The 20,440-nt window shown below is 43.2% G+C and overlaps 1 protein-coding gene across 2 annotated transcripts in view; it reads left to right on the top strand.

Moving 5' to 3' along the window:
* The first annotated feature begins 4 nt into the window (after positions 1-4).
* gspt1l (G1 to S phase transition 1, like) overlaps positions 5-20,440 on the top strand; it is a 20,482-nt gene continuing 46 nt past the window's right edge. The window contains exons 1-14 of one of the 2 annotated variants that reach the window (XM_086288087.1): positions 11-591; positions 1,401-1,445; positions 11,092-11,334; positions 11,604-11,637; positions 11,725-11,802; positions 11,947-12,127; positions 14,360-14,514; positions 14,939-15,079; positions 15,175-15,268; positions 15,980-16,060; positions 16,308-16,481; positions 16,715-16,804; positions 18,236-18,404; positions 19,828-20,440. The exon at positions 19,828-20,440 is cut by the window's right edge and continues 46 nt beyond it. In XM_086288087.1, coding sequence (XP_086144213.1) covers positions 399-591; positions 1,401-1,445; positions 11,092-11,334; positions 11,604-11,637; positions 11,725-11,802; positions 11,947-12,127; positions 14,360-14,514; positions 14,939-15,079; positions 15,175-15,268; positions 15,980-16,060; positions 16,308-16,481; positions 16,715-16,804; positions 18,236-18,404; positions 19,828-19,880 — 1,731 coding nt within the window. In that variant the 5' untranslated portion in view covers positions 11-398 and the 3' untranslated portion in view covers positions 19,881-20,440. Of the gene's footprint in view, positions 592-1,400; positions 1,446-11,091; positions 11,335-11,603; positions 11,638-11,724; positions 11,803-11,946; positions 12,128-14,359; positions 14,515-14,938; positions 15,080-15,174; positions 15,269-15,979; positions 16,061-16,307; positions 16,482-16,714; positions 16,805-18,235; positions 18,405-19,827 lie in introns of both variants that reach the window. The other variant, XM_086288088.1, reaches the window with a different exon arrangement.

Below are 20,440 nucleotides of genomic sequence, written 5' to 3'. Positions count from 1 at the left end.
CAAAGCTGAGAAATTTTTTGACGTAAACCGTGTGTCCGTAGTCTTTCGGGGAATGTAGTTCTCTTAGTGTGAAAATTCTTTCGAAGCAGACGCGCTCTCGTTTTTTAATAAGACTTCATATCCCAGGGGTCACTGCGGGTAGCCGGCGGTTGTGGGGACGCATTAGCTCACGCGGACAGTCTCTGGGAGTGCTGAGTCGAACATCCTCTGTGGCGTCTGGTCAGACAGAAACCGGCTGCTGGGTTTTACTTGAGTCGGAGATTAAACGGCACACTTGGAGTTGGGACGCTCTCCAGCATTGCCAGGGCTGACGGCGTCGTCGGGTTTCGGGAGGACGCTCGTGTGGCTCAACAACTGCGCAGCTCAAATCTCACGGCGGTGAAAATCCAACAACCACGATGGACCCGAGAGACACTGCCCCTGATTCCTGGGAACAAGAAGACGATGTGGAGGCCACGATCGACGGACAACTTGAATCAGCATTCACAACGCTAAATGTGAACGCTAAGCCATTTGTGCCCAATATAAACGCAGCCGAGTTTGTTCCGGCTTTTGGCCTGAAAGCACACCCGGCAAACGTCGACTCTGCCGGTGAGTACAGGGGCACCACGGGGTTGCGTTAGCTAAGAGCTAGCAGTGGCTGGGCTGCTAGCTCATTAGCCGCTTTGCAGACACGCGTTCCGTGAAACGCGATAAACTAGCTGCTTTCCACGTTGTTCGGGTTATTAATCCTTCTCGTGGTAAGCTTTGCGCTTTGTAAGTTTTTCAACTTGTCACATCTAGCCGCCTCTTGTTCTGCAGCTTGTTAAATACTGTCATAACTGATTAAATAGTAACCACCCCAACCGGCGTTAGCTTGTTTCAGCCACCCGGCGGTAGCCAACTAGCATGGTCGTTAGCCGGCGTGCTTTTCACGTTTGAGTTTTGGGAACCTCGGTGTTTAGCGTCAGCGACGCCGTACAACCAAGAGATCAGTCATTCTGAGCAGTAACTGGAGCCGTACTGGCACTTTTCCCGGGAGTGTTTGCGGAAAGCTTAAACTCGTCACTGCGAACAAATTAGTAAGAGCGTGAGTATGAGTATGTGGCGTGACGTGGATGATCTGACGCACTCTGGAGACGATCACAGGAAAGCGTACATACACCACCTGCATCCATCCGCGGTGTGCCGCCCATATTGAGCCCCACACACGGGAACTAAAACAGTAAAACTGTTACAGGTTCTGTCGTCAGATGGCCTCTGAAGATACAATGAGAGCTACTTGTGGGGCACAAAGACGGTTCTGTTTTCTAATTAAGCCAGTTGCAGCTTTAAAACTCACATGCTCTTCTTTTAAGATTGTGGAACAAGCTCCATTAAGATTACATTAAACTTAAATGTAACCATTGTTTCTCTTTTAGTTGCTGTTGAAAAGATGTCCACCATGGAGATGTCAGAAAGTGCTGGTATGTATGAAGTAGGGCTGAACGATTATGGAAAATAATCTAATTGCGATTTTTTGCCCCAATATTGCGATTGCGATGTGATATGCGATTATTTTTTAAGGTCTTTGTCTTCTGTATTATTAAACAAAGACAAGCAATACATCATATAGTATGGCCAATACTATATTACATTAATTTTAAACTGTTCTTTCCTGGAAGACAGACCTCTGTTATGATGACATGAGGTGATGCATGAATTGATGACTGACATTTTTATTTAACTTCTTCAATCACAACAGTATATTTGAACATACACAATAGTTTATTTTTAGCTTACAAACATCTGAGCATAAAGTGCTGACAAGGAACCCTGGTGTAAACATTAAAATGAAAGTCAGTACAATGTGCAGATTGCAGAAATATACATAAACAAAATCAGTGGCTTTACCACACTCAGTTTTTCGACATCTGTGAACTACTAGACAGTCATTCAATTAAAAAATAATATTAAATAAATAAAACTAATAAATAAAAAATACACACATCTTACTGATCTCTGCAGTCAGTAACATTACACATAAAGTGCAAACATAATAGCAATTGTATAAACACACACACAAACACGCCTTTAAAGTTTAAAGACGTGAAATTGGACGGTCTAGTTCTGATTAGCGTCACCGCTGTCTTGGTGGAGTTTAATAAACTCGGCCGTCTGCTTCTTGCTATCTAAAATATAACCAGACACTGGTGTAAATTCTCGACTGTCTCATACTTCTGTTTAATAAGTTTTCTGTTTGACGTTTAGTCAGCTGTGTGAAAACCAAGGAGGAACCCACCCGGGGGATTAATAAAGTTTTATTTTATCTAATCTAATAACTTTAATCTCAGCCAAACCGATTTACTCACGAACAAACAAAACACTGAAAAAAGCCCAACAATAACATTTTTAGGTTGTCTAAGTGACTTATATATTACGTTTAACCCGAGCAGCGAAACTCCGCGGTGATCTGAAAATGATGTGCCGGGAGTTGTGCCGTTCTCGGCCGCATCAGTGACCCTCGAGCTCCCGGCTAGCTGTCGAGCTGGTGGGTAGCAGACGCCTCTGAAAACGTCGAAGCACTTTTGCAAATATGGGATATCTTGATAAACCGAGCAGATATTTGATGTTTACACAACTACTTTCTCGCCTGAAAATATGTTAAAAGTTTATTTTGTGACCCAGAAAGATTAGTATGAGTAATTTTAAAACTTAGTAGCGGCCGCCATTGCTGGAAACTGGAGTTTGGCTGGGCCGCGCTATGAATTCTGGGATATGGTAGTAATTTGGACAGCCTTCGGCGCGTCGCTGTGACGTAATCGGTCTACAAATGCGGCCTCAGGAGGATGCAGCCCATGAATTTGGACATGTCCAGAGTATAATCGCAGCCTTTGCGGTTAGAAAATTGCACTTGATCATGTCGCGATATTATCGCAAATGCGATATATCGTTCAGCCCTAGTATGAAGCGTGTTTGTGTGGGTCACTGGCTTCCCACTGTGGCACACAAATTGCGCACACACACTGCTACAGTGTTACATACAAGCGCTTACTGCCCGTGTTATTGTCCTGATATGTGCAGACTCTGGGTATGAAACCTTTGAGGATGCGCCAGTAGTCTTGGGGATGACTGTCTGTAGGCTGATTGGTTGAAAAGTGGGCCTGAACAGGAAAGGAAGTGTCAGCAGACTCAACCACAGAGAGAATTGAAGAGAGAAAAAAAAAAAACCCTAAAAGATGAAAAATACAGTCAGTTGCCAGAGAAGAAACATGTGGTTTTTGTTTTTTACTCAGTGTCATTTCAACTCTTTGTATGTTGTAACTCTGCTGCTCTCCACTGATGGCAGAAGCAACAACAAGAGACTGCTTATTGCATGTGTTTCTGACACTGTCCCCTGGTTCTTGTGCATATAAGAGTAGCCCTTGTTTTTCACAAAATTGTGTGGGTGTAGGTTTTTGTACATGAAGTAGGTGATGGATACGGTTATTTTGTTACCTTGCTCTGAACTGAAAAGTAGCTTTGTCAAGCTAAGTGTGCCCAGTTGTGGTTTTTCAGGTAAGTTAATTTAATGTTAGATTTGTTGCCGAGATTAATCTTCATGTTTGTAGTGCTCCCAGTGTGCCTTACACACACACACACACACACACACACACACACACACACACACACACACACACACACACACACCTCTATATGTGTGTGTGTATATATCTATCTATATATCAGGGGTGCAACAATACTCGTATCGATATTGAACCGTTCGATACAGTGCGTTCGGTTCGGTACGCATATGTATCGAACAATACAAATTTTTTAATTTATTTTATCAACTTTCCTTCTGACGATGCTGTCTGTGTTGAGCGCTCAGTGAATCTGCGCTCGACAGTGCAGCCTAGGCGGAGTAGTCGAACGCAGATTCACTGAGCGCAGCGCAAGCTAGCGAGACAGAAGTTAAGCTCTCCTTGCAACATGGCAAATTGAACCTCCCCCACCCTCATTCAGATCTGGCGTTTGGAACTATTTTGGTTTTCATGTGAAGCATGACCCTGAAGGTAAGCGTGGACAAGGTACATGGACAAAAGTAAAGTAAAACAGTATGTTGGATGTGCCACGCAATGCTCAATTACATTGGTGTGAACTAGTGTGTTAGCGCAGTTAGCTCGTTAACGTGTTGGCCGTCTAGCCCCACGCACGGGGCGATCCGCGGTAGCTCGTTAACGGAGATTTGCCGTGTTGTGGCGTTAACGTCATTTCAACGAGATTAACGCTGACAGCACTAGTGGGAACACAACGAATATGACTGCACATTTACACCGACAAACAACAAGCACGCATGCTACAAACTTTACCCGAGTCATTTAGACAGCCGTTAGCACCTGATTCTCCTTATGGGGACCTGATATGTTTAATATGCTGCTGAGAATATAGCCCAGAAGAAGCGTATAGTATAGCTTTTATTTTGGAAAGAGCCATTTCTCTGTAACAAACTCTTTTCCAAAGATGAGTGATTCCTCAATCAGATAAATTTATTATTTTTTTATTACTTTGTTGTTTCAGCAACATTAAATTTAAAAACTGTACTTTTGAGTTAAAATATATATTTATAATTTTAATAAATGACAAATTAAAAAGGCATGAACAGGTTTTTGTATCGAAAAAATATCGAACCGTGACACCAAAGTAATGAATCGAACTGTGAATATGTGAATATATATATATATATATATATATATATATATACATACATACATACATACATACACATAATACTTGTGTATGAGTACAATATTGACAATGACATTTATGCTGAATCAATCTCACACAGATTGATTCACACAGTTAGAACAGTTGGTTTCCTCTCCTTCACCTCGCAGCAGTGTTTGCTTCATGCATCTGCTACAGTGTGTTTCTTCCCGAGTACAGTGTTTGAGCAAACAGCAACTGACGTCTGTATTCAGTTGTAGATTAGCATCAGCTTGTCTTGTTTTTCATTGCTCTGTCATGTTCACTGGGAGTGTATTTCATTATCACTTTAGACACGCATGCAGAGATGTACTCTACATGAACATGTTTGATAGGCTCACATTGAATCCTCCAGTAACATCATTTGGCTTGTAGACTGACAAAGTATGTTTTTGATAAACCATATATAGATGAGGTGACCCTGAATGCTCCCTTAGTTGCACTGCAACAGGATTAGGCTGCTGGAGTTTCCCATGATGCACTTAGTGCATCTTCTTCAATCACCTTTTTTGCTCACTGTGTTTATATACCTATGCATTTAATCATTAATTCAAATTAATCTCAGACTCTTCCAGTGTCTTTTGTCTTGTCTCCCTCACCCCAACCAATCACAGCAGATGGCCCCGCCCCTCCCTGAGCCTGGTTCTGCTGGAGGTGTTTTCCTGTTAAAAGGGAGTTTTTCCTTCCCACTGTTGCCAAGTGCTTGCTAATAGGGGGTCACCGGAAATGTGTTTTGTTTTTTTTTTTGTTTGTTTTTTTTGTTTTGTTTTTTTTGGGGGGGGGGGGTTGTTTTGTATTTTATTTTATTTTTTTATTTATTTTTATCTGTAAGGGAACATCAACCCATTCTGAGTGGTCTTACATGTGAGCCTACACGTGGCTTTGCAGTCCATCTTTTATGTTGTAGGTGTTTTCTTCCACTCTGGAGCCCATTTAAGCACTTATGGTGCAAGACACGGGTACACCCTGGACAGGTCATTCATACTCGCATTCAGACTTGGGGCCAATTTAGAATCACCCGTTAACTTAACCCCACTAACTGCATGTCTTTGGACTAGAACAGGACGATGTGGCCAAAAATATTTGTCACAATATATATTTCAAAATTTGTGATAACGATATAACTGACGATATAATTGATGCAAGACAAAATACAACTCCACATCTTTACTAGCACAAAGAAAACCCATCCATTTATTGTCACTTAAACAAGCAGCTGTTTTTATGTACATTAAAGCTTTATAAAAATGTAACAGTGCAAATGCAAATTCCTTGCTGAAAGTTTAACCAAAAGGCATTTCCAGTAGAAATGGGCTGACATATCCTGAGCATAACCATGTATAATATCCACTGAAGTTAAAAAGAGGTGCTTTGCAACATTAAACTGCAGTGTGCCAAATAAAAAAGTCAAATATGTATTTCTCGGACCATAAGGTGCACGGGATTATAAGGCACAAGAAACAAAGCAGTCAGATAAATCAAACTTTATTCAACTCATTCTTCTTGCTTCCTCCACTTCTGTGCCATCGATTCATTAATGCTGTATTCTATCACAGCTGCTCTATTCCCATGTTGTTGCAGTATATTAATGACTAACCTTGTATGGTGGATGGATTATCTTAGTTGTTCTCCTGACTGAAGTTTGGTCCGTTTACAGCATCCTGCCATGCGATTGCATTTGTCTCTAACCATCAGGAACCTTCACGTTAACTTTTATAAGTGGAAAAGTGTTAGCGTTCATCCTCCAGCTTCACTGTTTATGCTAACACAGCTGTGTCGCTAGCGATCACGTAGCACATCATTATATACCAGCTAGCCCAACTTCAGTAACCCTACAAACGTCACTGCTGTTTAGTTTCCTGTCTTCATTTATGTTGGAAGTGATAGCAGAGCTGTACGTTTGATTTTTTTTCAGAAATCTCTCAGTCAGAACATGCTATATCATGTTTAGGTGGAAACCAGCGAGCTAACTTCTAACTCTGTTAAATGTAATAAATCCTGTTTTCATGGATGTCTGGATGTTAAACGTAATTGTTACACCTGGTAAAGCAGCAACGCTGATCATTCTGTTAAAGATGAAAGAATTTAGACAATTTTTAACTCTCAGTGAGAGGGCGGAGTTTAGGTCCCAGATTACTCTGATTTACGAGCACCTTAGTCAGACAAATACGGCAATAACGACGGCCACTTGTATGTTCTACAAAAAAAATGTGCTGTGTTGTGTATCTGACAGACAAACACCAAACCAGTTCCACACCACTGAAGTTGCAGCATTTTTACAAACAAGTTCTGGTTCATCCGTTTCACTCAATGATCCGCTTTCTCCCTTCTCATTCTCAGTCGCTGCCATGCTTTTTCGGCCATGTGTGTATGAAAACAGGCACTACGCATGTGCGTTTTATCGTTATATTTTATTTTCTTATTGTTGCCCAGCATTGTACCGGTGTTACCGTGAATGGTATAATATGGCCCAGCCCTACTTTGGACTATGGGAAGCAGCCGGAGAGGACCCACACATGCACAGGGAGAACATGCAAATTCCACAAAGAAAGGCCCTAACCAGGTGGTGGACTCAAACCCAGAACTTTCTTGCTGTGAGGCAGTGGTGCAAACCACTGTTCCACCTTGATTGGTTTTATTTTATTTCCCCGTCGTTTTTAATTGTTTTTTATCGCTGCCTTGTTCAGGCCCACTTTCCAGCCTGTCAACAATTGACCTGGCCACATCATCCATGCCAAGTGATGCACCGTTGATTCTTTGGGGGACTGCACATAAATATGGTGGTTAGGACTCGCCTACACCGTACTGTCCACACACAGTACAGTGAATCTTGAAGTCGTGGTGCTTGTTGACTGTACACATGGGGCAGTGAGTGAGGGCATGCAGAAATCTGTAGTGTTTGGTGCAAAGATTTTTCTGTTTATTTAGATCCATTGGTTGTACTCAGCTGTTCTGGAAATGTGAACATCTCCCATTACACTGTATTTATTCACGGTGCTGACACCTGTGCTAAATTTTAGGGACGTTCCTTGTAACTAGTCGTTTAAATGGGCAGAGTTCAGAGATATAACAGGAATGAATACTTGCTGTTGGCTCACCTGGTGTCTGTAAAGGACTAAGTATTAGGCAGCCGTGCGGACACAGACCCTCACAGTTCTGAAATTTTGCATCACAAGATGTGGAAATTGTAACCGAGGCTTGTGGCTCGCCTTCATCTTGGTCAAACACAGCTTGTGTTTGTGTCTGCACACACCTGAAGGTCACTGAGAATAAAGGAAGGACACATGGTAGGCATGCTGGTGTTGTAAACAAGGTTTCTACAACTTCAGTTCCAAAAATCTTGGGATTGTGCGTGTGCGTGTGCGCGTGCGCGTGTGTGCAAGGAAAATAGTTGATCTGACAATCTCCTATTCAAATATCATTCACAGTAGAACATAGAAAACATGAAATATCTAAACTGAGGTATTTTATTTCATTAAAAAACAAATAAGCTCATGTTGAATTTGATGGCAGCAGCACGTTTCAAGAAGATGGGTCAGGGCAACAAGGAGCTGGAAAAGTGTTACTCATAAGAAACACTCGGAGGAACAAACTGTGGAGCAATTTCAAATTTTCCTCAGCATAAAATGTGAAACTTGAATCAACATCTATAGTCGATAAGATCATTAGAAGGTTCAATCTTTGTGTGCAGGGACGAAGCTTCGGGCAGCACTGCATTAAAAATGGGCACGGCTTCAGAAATCCCTGCCTGTGAACATGGCTCACCGTGCTGTCCACACATGTAGCTTAAAGCCAGACGTGAACATCACCCACAAACACTGCTGTCTGCAGGACGTTGGTCTGTGAAGCACTGCAGAGCCATCCTAGCTGCTTTATTGCAATAAAAAAGAACTGGGTCAGTTCTTGGTAGCTCTTGTGAGTTGATTAAAGTCGTCATTAAAATAGTGAGCGAACTATGAACCAGTCCTAGAAATGGTGATTGGCATGTTTGGGTCATAATGTATGACATTGCTTCAGGGACATGTTAATAGCAGGTCTCTATTTCTGTGAGGAACACGAATATGAACATAGATACTCCATTTTTCAATTTTATTTTATTCTTAGCTTTAAGAAGAATTTCCAACTGAGGTTGGCCAGGCAGGTTATTCAGCGTATGAGTACAAACGATTGTACATTGGACACCTTGTTAGCACTTCTGTCATACAGTACATGAGGAGATGACAAACTTGTACCTAACATCTCACAGTATGGCTTCTTCTCTTTTACTTTGGCAACAACACAGTGATGACTGCAGCTTACAGTAAACATGGTCTTTAAGCCGTTGCACAGGTTAGCACCCTCATACCTTTCTGATCTTTTAAATTAATACACTCCTGCAACACGACTGAGGTCTGCAGATCAAATGCTCCTGGCTGTCCCAAGGTCCAGGTTAAAGCACAGAGGAGATCAGGCCTTTGCTGTGACTGCTCCTTGTGGAACAAACTGTCACATCAGGTCCTCCCCAACATCAGACACTTTCAAAACCTGTCTGAAAACCCTCTTTTATTCCTTGGCTGTTAAGTGAATGAATGAGTTTGTACTTTTGTCTCATTTCTTACTCAAACCTTCTCATTTTATGCTTTTTGTTTTTATCTCTTTTGATTATCTTAAAAGTACAGCGTTGCCTTGGTCAACAGTTGCTGTTTAATTGCGCTATATACAGGGAGTGCAGAATTATTAGGCAAGTTGTATTTTTGAGGAATAAATTTATTATTGAACAACAACCATGTTCTCAATGAACCCAAAAAACTCATTAATATCAAAGCTGAATGTTTTTGGAAGTAGTTTTTAGTTTTAGCTATTTTAGGGGGATATCTGTGTGTGCAGGTGACTATTACTGTGCAGAATTATTAGGCAACTTAACAAAAAACAAATATATACCCATTTCAATTATTTATTTTTACCAGTGAAACCAATATAACATCTCCACATTCACAAATATACATTTCAGACATTCAAAAACAAAAACAAATCAGCGACCAATATAGCCACCTTTCTTTGCAAGGACACTCAAAAGCCTGCCATCCATGGATTCTGTCAGTGTTTTGATCTGTTCACCATCAACATTGCGTGCAGCAGCAACCACAGCCTCCCAGACACTGTTCAGAGAGGTGTACTGTTTTCCCTCCTTGTAAATCTCACATTTGATGATGGACCACAGGTTCTCAATGGGGTTCAGATCAGGTGAACAAGGAGGCCATGTCATTAGTTTTTCTTCTTTTATACCCTTTCTTGCCAGCCACGCTGTGGAGTACTTGGACGCGTGTGATGGAGCATTGTCCTGCATGAGAATCATGTTTTTCTTGAAGGATGCAGACTTCTTCCTGTACCACTGCTTGAAGAAGGTGTCTTCCAGAAACTGGCAGTAGGACTGGGAGTTGAGCTTGACTCCATCCTCAACCCGAAAAGGCCCCACAAGCTCATCTTTGATGATACCAGCCCAAACCAGTACTCCACCTCCACCTTGCTGGCGTCTGAGTGGGACTGGAGCTCTCTGCCCTTTACCAATCCAGCCACGGGCCCATCCATCTGGCCCATCAAGACTCACTCTCATTTCATCAGTCCATAAAACCTTAGAAAAACCAGTCTTGAGATATTTCTTGGCCCAGTCTTGACGTTTCAGCTTGTGTGTCTTGTTCAGTGGTGGTCGTCTTTCAGCCTTTCTTACCTTGGCCATGTCTCTGAGTATTGCACACCTTGTGCTTTTGGGCACTCCAGTGATGTTGCAGCTCTGAAATATGGCCAAACTGGTGGCAAGTGGCATCTTGGCAGCTGCACGCTTGACTTTTCTCAGTTCATGGGCAGTTATTTTGCGCCTTGGTTTTTCCACACGCTTCTTGCGACCCTGTTGACTATTTTGAATGAAACGCTTGATTGTTCGATGATCACGCTTCAGAAGCTTTGCAATTTTGAGACTGCTGCATCCCTCTGCAAGATATCTCACTATTTTTGACTTTTCTGAGCCTGTCAAGTCCTTCTTTTGACCCATTTTGCCAAAGGAAAGGACGTTGCACACCTGATATAGGGTGTTGATGTCATTAGACCACACCCCTTCTCATTACAGAGATGCACATCACCTAATATGCTTAATTGGTAGTAGGCTTTCGAGCCTATACAGCTTGGAGTAAGACAACATGCATGAAGAGGATGATGTGGACAAAATACTCATTTGCCTAATAATTCTGCACTCCCTGTAAAGAACTTTGACTTCTTGTGCAAATGCCTTAAGAGAGCCTTTGAGTGGCACAAGGCAGAGAAAGTAATGGTGGTGGAAGTGAGAAATGCTCTTTATTTTCATTTTTAAAATGAGCATTAAAAAAAAAAGATGTGCTTTGTTTGTCCGTGCAGCGCCCGTGGAAAATGGTGATGCAGAAATGACCGCAGAGGAGCCATGGGACCAGAAAGAAGTAGAACCCAGCGAGGAAGAGCCAGGAGGCGGCGTGTGCGTGGACCGGGGGCCAGAAGTGCCAGACGAGACCGCTCCAGAGATGATGGAGGAGGAAGAGGAGGTGCTCGTGCCCAAGGTTCCACCCACACAGCCGGATGCTCCCAAAAAGGAACACATCAATGTGGTGTTCATTGGACATGTAGGTTAGTGGAAAGTCTCGTTTGCTGTTTTGAGTTAGCATGTGTGAGTGTGACCGGCACGCATAACAACGACGGCTTTGAGATTTTTGTCCAAACATTTAGTTTGTTGGGGCTGTTTTCACTGGTGTATTAGGGCTCCGGTTGTACCCGCTCTGGTTGTTATTTACAAACTAAATCGCACACTTAGTTTCGTACGCACATCAGGTATGGTAAAAATGGGTTTATTACGTGGAAGGTGTAGGTTAGCTGATTAATATATGCTGCTTTTCCAGATGCTGGCAAGTCGACCATTGGAGGACAAATCATGTGAGTAGTAGTCTCCTTTTTTCTTTAGGTGAGTGAAGTTGCTTCCATCACATCGTGCCTTTGACATGTTCCTTTCATGTACCACAGGTATCTGACTGGCATGGTAGACAAGAGGACCTTAGAGAAATATGAAAGAGAAGCCAAGGAAAAGAACCGGGAAACCTGGTGAGTGGATGGTCTGCTGTGTCTGCATCAACATGGTGGTGTTGTGTGTCGAGCACATCGTAGAAACTGACTTGCTGAGAGTGACCACGAACACAGTAGCACTTTGTCTCAGGTTGTTTTTTTATTTATTGAAACTATCTTCAGGTACCTGTCTTGGGCTTTGGACACCAACCAGGAGGAGAGGGACAAAGGCAAGACGGTGGAGGTTGGCCGAGCATACTTTGAGACAGAAAAGAAGCACTTTACCATCTTAGATGCTCCAGGTCACAAGAGCTTTGTGCCCAATATGATCGGAGGCGCATCACAAGCAGACCTGGCTGTGCTGGTGAGTCCAGGAAATGAGCAGTGTTACTGAACTTACCCCCGAGAAAAACACCAGAAAGTACAATTGTAATGAATTCCCTGTAGTTTACCTTTGAAATCAAATGCAGACGCTTGAGTGTATGTCAGTGCAGCTTAACGCTAAACTGGAAGTCGGCGTGTAAGTCTGCTACAGAGAGCTGTTGGTTTAGAGTGTGTGTGTGTGTTACAAGGACTAATAGTATAGCTGAGACCACTAACTGCGCTGATTGAGGGTCTTTACGTGTACCAAAGGGATGCAGCTGCTCCTAACAGGAGCATATCACTGTGCGCTTCATAGTGAGCAGGCTTACACGTATGAGACTTGCTGCGCTCACTCGTACTCAGCTGGTTTAAAGAACGCCCTGAAGAGCACTGTAGCTCTTGTACTGCTCTGAGTAAATGAGAGGAAGAAAATCATTGCTGTGTATGTAATAGGGGCAAATGATACCACAGTGATGACGACGTCAGTTTTATAAATGCTGCTGTTTGCAGGCAGTATTTATTAGTAAGTGAAGGGCTTTCTCCACCCTGCTGATGACGCACTACATTCAAAGTGTGAGTCAACTAAAACACAACATAGTTCAGCATAGGGCTGCTCAATTAATCGAATTTGAATCACGATTACGATCTGGGCTTTCAACGATCATTAAAAATGACTGAGCCGATTATTAGCCCCTCCCTCGTGCTTTACTCTCGCGCTGCTCCGTGTGGCAAATCGAGCGCACCTCTCTGCATTTCGAACATACGTCACAACAATTAAGAGCAGCGGTCTCCAACCTTTTTTTGCACCACGGACCGGTTTATGCCCGACAATATTTTCACGGACCGGCCTTTAAGGTGTCGCGGATAAATACAACAAAATAAAACTAGTACCGGTACCGAAAAAAAGATTTATTCATAACACACATGAAAAGACCCAGGAAAACCGAGTAAACGATAAAAGCGATAACAAAATAACACTGAAAACCGATAAAAACCCTGAAAACCAGACATTTCACACCTGAGCCTCAACGCTCGCGGCCCGGTACCAAACGACTCATGGACCGGGACCGGTCCGAGGCCCGGGGGTTGGGGACCGCTGATTAAGAGGACCTGAGGGAAGCTCGGAAAGCTAAGCAGAAGTTATTTGGAGAGGAGAGTGACTGCTGTTGGTTGAAAAGAGAGTTTAAAAAAAAAAACTTCAGTGGTGTGGAAACATTATGGGTTCAGTCAGACGTGGATCAAGTGGACACAGTGTGTAAACTTTGCTACAATGTAGCTGCACCACAGAGCAACACTGCAAAGCTCACTAAACATAGAAGTTTACATTTTTCATTGATTTTTATATTGCAAACATTTGCACTGTTATCAGTATTTGCACACTGTTCTATATTATTTTTTGACAATCTTTAAAGTCATTATTCAACACGTTGTTATTGTTAAATAAATATCGTCAAATAATCGAGATCTCAATGTCAGTGAAAATAATTGTGATCATCATTTTTGCCATAATCGAGCAGCAGATGTTTTCTGAGAATTTGGAGTAAAAGTATAACACAACTGCGTAACATGGCAGTTTAACAATAACTAAAGGAAGTTAACACTGTAACTCATTAGAAGTTGAGGTGTTATCACATACTAAAGCTGGAAACTTTTCTGCCTGAGTTTTTTAGCCAGCTGTCCTGTTTTCCCGTTCATCGTGGGCTCTTCCTGTCAGGCAGCAGCTGGTGATCCTTGCTTGAGTTATTTGTTTGCTCCTGGTTGCACATCATCAGCTAACTCTTCCTTGCAATGCCTTCACACCCTGCCTGTGTTTTTGCCTCAGGTGAAGAGTTTGGTTCCATCTTTATTCAGTATAACAAACCTCTCAAAAACATCTGTGTCCATAGTTGTTCGTACACACTCCCTCTATAGTGTTTATGAAGGAGTATCTGTGCTTAACATACTTTCCCTCCAAGTGCTCCAAAGTATGACAGGATTGAAAAAACGACACTACTAGTTACTGAACCCTTTAAACTTGGACAAAGTTAAAAGTATAAAAATGTCAGTGCTCAGAATTATTCATGTTCATAACCCTGTGGTGAGCTGCTCAGTGTGTGCTGTCCTTACCATGTGACAGCTGGGATAGGCTAAGCTCTAACGTCTTTATTGTTTTGTTGTTAATGCATTTGTGTTATCTGTTTCATGACGTTACACCAGGCTGTAGCACAAAGTGAGTGAGTGTTTTGTCCCACAGGTGATATCTGCCAGGAAAGGTGAATTTGAAACCGGCTTTGAGAAAGGTGGACAGACACGGGAGCATGCCATGTTGGCCAAAACAGCCGGAGTCAAGCACCTGATAGTTCTGGTGAATAAAATGGATGATCCTACAGTCAACTGGAGCCTGGAAAGGTTTGGACACTGAACAGCAGCTAAAGTCTGCATGTATACATATACACACATGTCTTTGACTGGCTTACACTGTAATCTGTAATTAGAGCATTAGTGGGTTTACTTTTATTAATAACAATAGTAATGTAATGTTTAACACTGTCCTGAGTCGTCTCATGCAGCGATTACTGGGAATCCAAATTCTCTGTTCTGCTGGCCTCTACATGCTGTTTCAGTTTTACTTCAATAGGAGTTTGAAATAAATGCTTGTTTATTGTGGGAGACTGAATCAGAGGTTAATTCCACTCATCCTGTCAGCATTTGACCTCACTGGTGCTGCACATGCCACATTGTCCTCCACCCACTGCTGATACATGTGGTGGTCACTTTGTGTCATGCTGCTGTCCTTTGAAGAGGTTTACATCCACCCTGTCTGAACCCGCAGGTACGAAGAGTGTAAGGAGAAACTGGTGCCATTTTTAAAGAAAGTGGGCTTCAATCCAAAGAAAGATGTCCACTTCATGCCGTGCTCCGGGCTGACAGGAGCCAACCTGAAGGAGCCCGCCAACATGTGCTCGTGGTACACGTAAGTATTGCTGTGTTCCTTTTTGCACCTGTGGCGACTGAAGAGATCAGGCAAACGAGTTAAACACGAGGAATCGTTTTTGTTTTATATTGCAGAGGTCTACCTTTTATTCCACACTTGGACAGTTTGCCAAATTTTAACAGATCAAGTGACGGTCCTGTAAGATTGCCGATCGTAGACAAATACAAGGTAAGGGTCTTTCTCATTTGCACATCTAAAAGCTGCATTACAGTTTAGCATGATTAGATTTAACCAAGAAAATTGGTTAATTCTACGAAAGGGTGGAGCTTTTGACAAAGGTTAACAAACCAAACGGGGAAAGTTTTTATGTTTGTGCGTTGATACAAACTACATGTTCTACGTGACACAGACTGCGTGTAATCTTGACGGGGCGTTGTGAGCCCCTGCAGCATGATGTCATGCAGCGTATACAAACCAGAAACCTAAAATCTGAACAGTTACTGATTAGCTGGTTAAAGATTGACTCTGAATCGGAGCACTTCCTCTTAGCCGTCTCTGCTCTGCACAGAGTTGAAGGAGCGTGCCATCTCCCAGCATTGAAACATCATCTCAGCATGAAGTCTGACAGGCACATATGCGCTGCAACCCTGAGCTTTCCTAGACATTTGCTGACAGAAATATTAAAACATGAATGTCCGATGGAGTCCACACTGAGATTGACCGGCCTCCAGATCGTCCCAGTGTGTCTGGCATATGATAGTCTGATGCTCTCATGGCGAGTGAGTGGCCACCTCTCGTCACAGCCGCTCTTTCTAATCGTTTGCTGCCACATTGAACTTGGACATGATGTCCTGCTGCGGTGGAAGTGGAGACTTGGTCAGACTGATAGATGCACAGATTCTCTCTCAGCTGCTCTGTAACACTCTTTGTCTCCACCAGGACATGGGCACTGTGATTCTGGGCAAACTGGAGTCTGGCTCCATCAGTAAAGCACAGCAGCTGGTCATGATGCCAAACAGGGTAAGAGATCTTCTTCCATAAGCCGGAGCCAGGTGAGATTATTGCTGCTGCTCACTGGCTGTTTGCCTGTAGTTAAAATTAGAATTAGAAGCATGTATTCAGATGTAATAGGCTGCATGAAACTAACTGGTATAGAGTTCTTAAGGAAAACAAACTAGTGATATCCCATGTAGGTCCTTGCCAGTGTCATCTGTTTTGGTGTGGGGATGTGGATACACGTCTCTGTTCTGTCTCTTTATATGTGCAGCATGTGGTGGAAGTGTTGAGTCTGCTCTCTGATGACGTGGAGACGGACGACGCAGAGCCAGGTGAAAATCTCAAGCTGCGACTGAAAGGCATAGAGGAGGAGGAGATCCTCCCAGGCTTCATTCTGTGCAATGCAGAGAACCTGTGCCACTCAGGGCGCACGTTTGACGCGCAGGTTAGTGCACGTGGACGCTCTGCTGGTATTACAGGGCCCATCGACACAACATTCACAGCAAAACGCTACGTCCACGATGATTGAGCATGCATCGAGACAACGTGCACAGCAGCTGTTCACGTGGTCCGCAATGAATCTCAGGCTTGATGCCACAAGACAGTTGTTGATGTTAACAGTGAGAAAATGTTGTATGGGCAGCCTTATCCTGATCACCGGAACTCTTTCCTCTGCAGATTGTCATCATTGAACACAAATCCATCATCTGTCCAGGTTACAATGCAGTCCTTCACATTCACACCTGCATTGAAGAAGTGCAAATTACGGTAAAACCTGATGCCAGATTCACTTTCTCGATGGTCTTGAGCCCCGACTCATTTCTTTATATTTAAAATATGGTCTGGATCAGGAGCTCTCCAGGCTGATGGAACGTCTTTCAAAGTTGTGGACATTGGCTGCTTTTTCACTCAGTGTAAATACCTGACCGTTTTCACAGGATTTGTTTTTGCTTAAGCCGTTTAACACTGACCTATGAATCATTCAAGCATAACAAAGATTCTGTATCAACACAAACACCAGTGTAGTGGCCTCACAAAACGGGCAACTCACCAAGGAACCAATTTGGGCCTATTTAGCCTCCTTTTCATTAGTACCTACTCGGATCGATTTCAGGATTTTTCCAGTTGTACCTGTTTGGCCAGAGTTCCAATCGATCCAAAGAGGTACTAACATACGATGTCATCAGACTGCACGCCACCAATTGGCTGGTCAGTGGCGTCACTGACCGCTCACAAGCCATGAAAGCATCTCGTTCACGAAAATCCAAACCGCCATTTTTTTATTCTTTAAACCAGGCAACAAGAGAACTGGCTACAAAAAATAACACGAGGTCCTCAAGTGTGACAAAAAGCCACAGACCGGGATCACACCGGCCGTGTTGCTATAACGACAACTACGCACATTAGGTGGTACTCGATTGTAACAGGTAACTGTCAGTCTGAGTTGGGTAAAGGCGAGTGATCTGAGCAGGTACTAATGGAAAAGGGGCTTTTCTTACTAGCAGTCTTTAAAAAACCAAAACCCCACATAATCTGTTTCATTATGAAGAAGGCCAAAGACAGCACGGTTAGACAGGCTAACAAGGTGATCCCCAAACAGCTGTCAGCTGAGAGCTTGTTGTAAAAAAAAACAAAACTGTTGTCAGAGTTCAGGAGGGAGGTACAGCAGTGATGTTGGTTCGGGCTGCACTGGAGATCTGATCAAAGTTATTGGAATTGAAAAAAGTACCTTCAGATTGGCAGCAGCAGTGATCCCAGACACACTGTCAGTGCAGCAAAAGCATAATTAAGCCAAAACACACAGTGGAAAACCATCGGTTATGGACTGGCCTTCCCAGAGCCCAGAATCCAACTTTATTGAGGAAGTGTGGGATCATCTTGACAGAGAACAGGGAAAAAGGCAGAAACGTCCAAAGAAGAGCTTTCAATGTCCTTCAAAAAGTCTGGGAAACTGTTCTTGAACATAAGAAATGACAGAGCTGCCTCAGAGTGCATGTGCTAAAGAGTAAAGGTGCTCACACCAAATATTCACTTACATTCACTGAAATTCTGCAGTGTGTTTGCAAGCGTTTGTCTTTATCCTAGCAAAATCTAAATGAGTGGTGGCTCAAGACTTTTGGACCATATATCTTAATCTGTCCAAATGTTATACATTTGGTTTAAGATTGCTACAAATCCACATATGCTGCTTGGGTGCAGGCCTTAATCTGTCTGGTAGACAAGAAGACAGGAGAGAAGAGCAAGACACGACCACGGTTTGTGAAACAGGACCAGGTGTGCATCGCCCGTCTGCGCACAGCAGGGACCATCTGCCTCGAGACATTTAAAGACTTCCCTCAGATGGGACGGTTCACCTTACGGGATGAAGGTGTGTGTGCATATATATCTATCGTTCTATCTGTCTGATAATGTAGACGGTAACGAGAAAATCACTGCAGCTTGTGACCAGATCGAAGTCATTTTAATGATTGAACGGTCTACAGTTGTAACTGAACACAGTCCCAGTAGATGCAGTTCAACAGTGTTGAACAGCAGATTAGGTTCCAGCTGATACAAACACATTGCAATTGGAAAATCAAAGACACAAACTGTGCTGCTGTTACTGCACAGCTGGCCTTCATTCAGATACAACTCAGTATATGATCTCAGTAGAACCATACCACACTACAGAACACTGTCATTTAAAACATTAAAGAAAGGAATCTCTTTTTTTAAGTCAAACTTTGAACACACATGGTGATCTGTGTCGGCAGAGAGAGAGCTTTGTTTGTTAATTGAAACCTTTGACTTTAGTCTCAGCTAACCTGGCTTTCTGGGCTGTAGAGTCTGTGGGATTAAGACAAAGAACTTTTAAACTAGGCCTTAAGCAGCCCTTCAGTTCAACCACTGTCTGAAAGACCTTTTATGGCGACGTCATCACCAAACAGATGGAGTCGGGCACGCTGGTTTGTCCTCATTGGGTTGGGCACACTGAGTGGCACAATCGGTTCATGTCTGCAACATGTAATCGGCACTACGTTATGCAATAAAACACTTTTCACCACATGCACCCCAACAGGTGCATCACAAACGTAAGTGATTGGGAGTCCTGGCATTCCCTGATACGTCTGCAGGAAAACTAAATTGATATGTGCAAAATAAGTTTCAGAGAGATACGTTTTTTTTTTCTCCCCCCCTCACATCTATGAAGTGAAGCTCATTTGGGGGTGTGTGTCTCTCCCCTCCCCCTGCAGACAGGCTGGCGGATGTTCCTGCTCATGCTTCAGAGAGAAACTGTGGTGTGATGTGCTAGTGACAACCAGCTATGTGGTAAACTGGTTGGATGTGCACAGAAAACCGCTATTTTATTGCTGATTGCGTCGTGCAGACATCAGCTCTGCCATCTGATTTACTGCTCGGTCCAACGAGGATAAATCGGGTGTCCCACTTCAGGGTGTGGGTTCGGTGATGCAGCTCAATCTGCATCCATAAAAGGCTCTGTTGTAAGCAGCTGGTTTAAAGACTCGTCAACAGTCATGCTCGTTTTTACTATTCGACTCGCAGCACAGTACACAGGTGTACAGATATACAGAGCATCTGTACTCGCAGTCAGCCCTGTGTGCATGAGGCAGCCACATTAGGATTTCTGCTTGCCTCAATGTCACTCACAGCAGGAATTACTTGCATGTATATGGAACTCATTTTTCCCGGTCTGAGCATCCTACATATAATGAAGCAGAACTCCAATAGCAGAGCCGTGTTAGGACTCACGCAATATTGAGGAGTGTTTTCTTTGTTGGTGTATGTTCCAGGGAAGACCATCGCGATCGGAAAAGTGCTGAAGCTGGTGGCTGAGCGGGACTGAAGATTGACGGCGAGTCTAAGAGTCTGAGTGAGGAGGAGCAGGCGGAGCTTGGTCTTAACCCGCCCACACTGTTATCAGTGGTGACAGCGCCTCCCTGCACGCCCCCTTTCTGCGTGCTGAAGATCAGCTTCAGAAAAAGAAACTCATGTGAAAAAGAAACATGTTTTTTAAAGCAAATGACAAACCAAGATGATGTCCACACGAGTCGGCTTTCTCATATTGAGAGCTCAGCTATGCCATTCTGGGTTAGCCCTCCCTCCACCTCCCCCACCTCCTTACTCTGGTCTGCTTATCATACATGATTTTTTTTTTTTCCCCTCCACTTTTTTTCTTTCCATAAATGACAAATGGCAGAATTTATATCTGAAAACAGATGTGGACCAGGATTCTGCTCGGAGTGTAAAATGATTTTCACAGTAACTTGCAAAGGAAATTGAAAGAACTAAACAGTTGAAACCAAATGTTGATCTTGGGTGTACATGTTTCCCTCTGCTTTTACCCAGTTTTTGGTTTCTCATGTGGCGTTCTGGCAGTGTGCTTGAGCGTGTTCAAATGTTATC

Source organism: Aulonocara sp. 'chitande type north' Nkhata Bay, linkage group LG4 (genome assembly GCF_057382095.1).
Source record: "Aulonocara sp. 'chitande type north' Nkhata Bay isolate Kocher_YH1m ecotype deep benthic linkage group LG4, A_spYH_male_GT1.1, whole genome shotgun sequence".
NCBI classification, from domain to species: Eukaryota; Metazoa; Chordata; class Actinopteri; order Cichliformes; family Cichlidae; genus Aulonocara; species Aulonocara sp. 'chitande type north' Nkhata Bay.
Note: the sequence above shows the minus strand (reverse complement) of the source record. Positions and strands in the feature narration are given on the sequence as shown.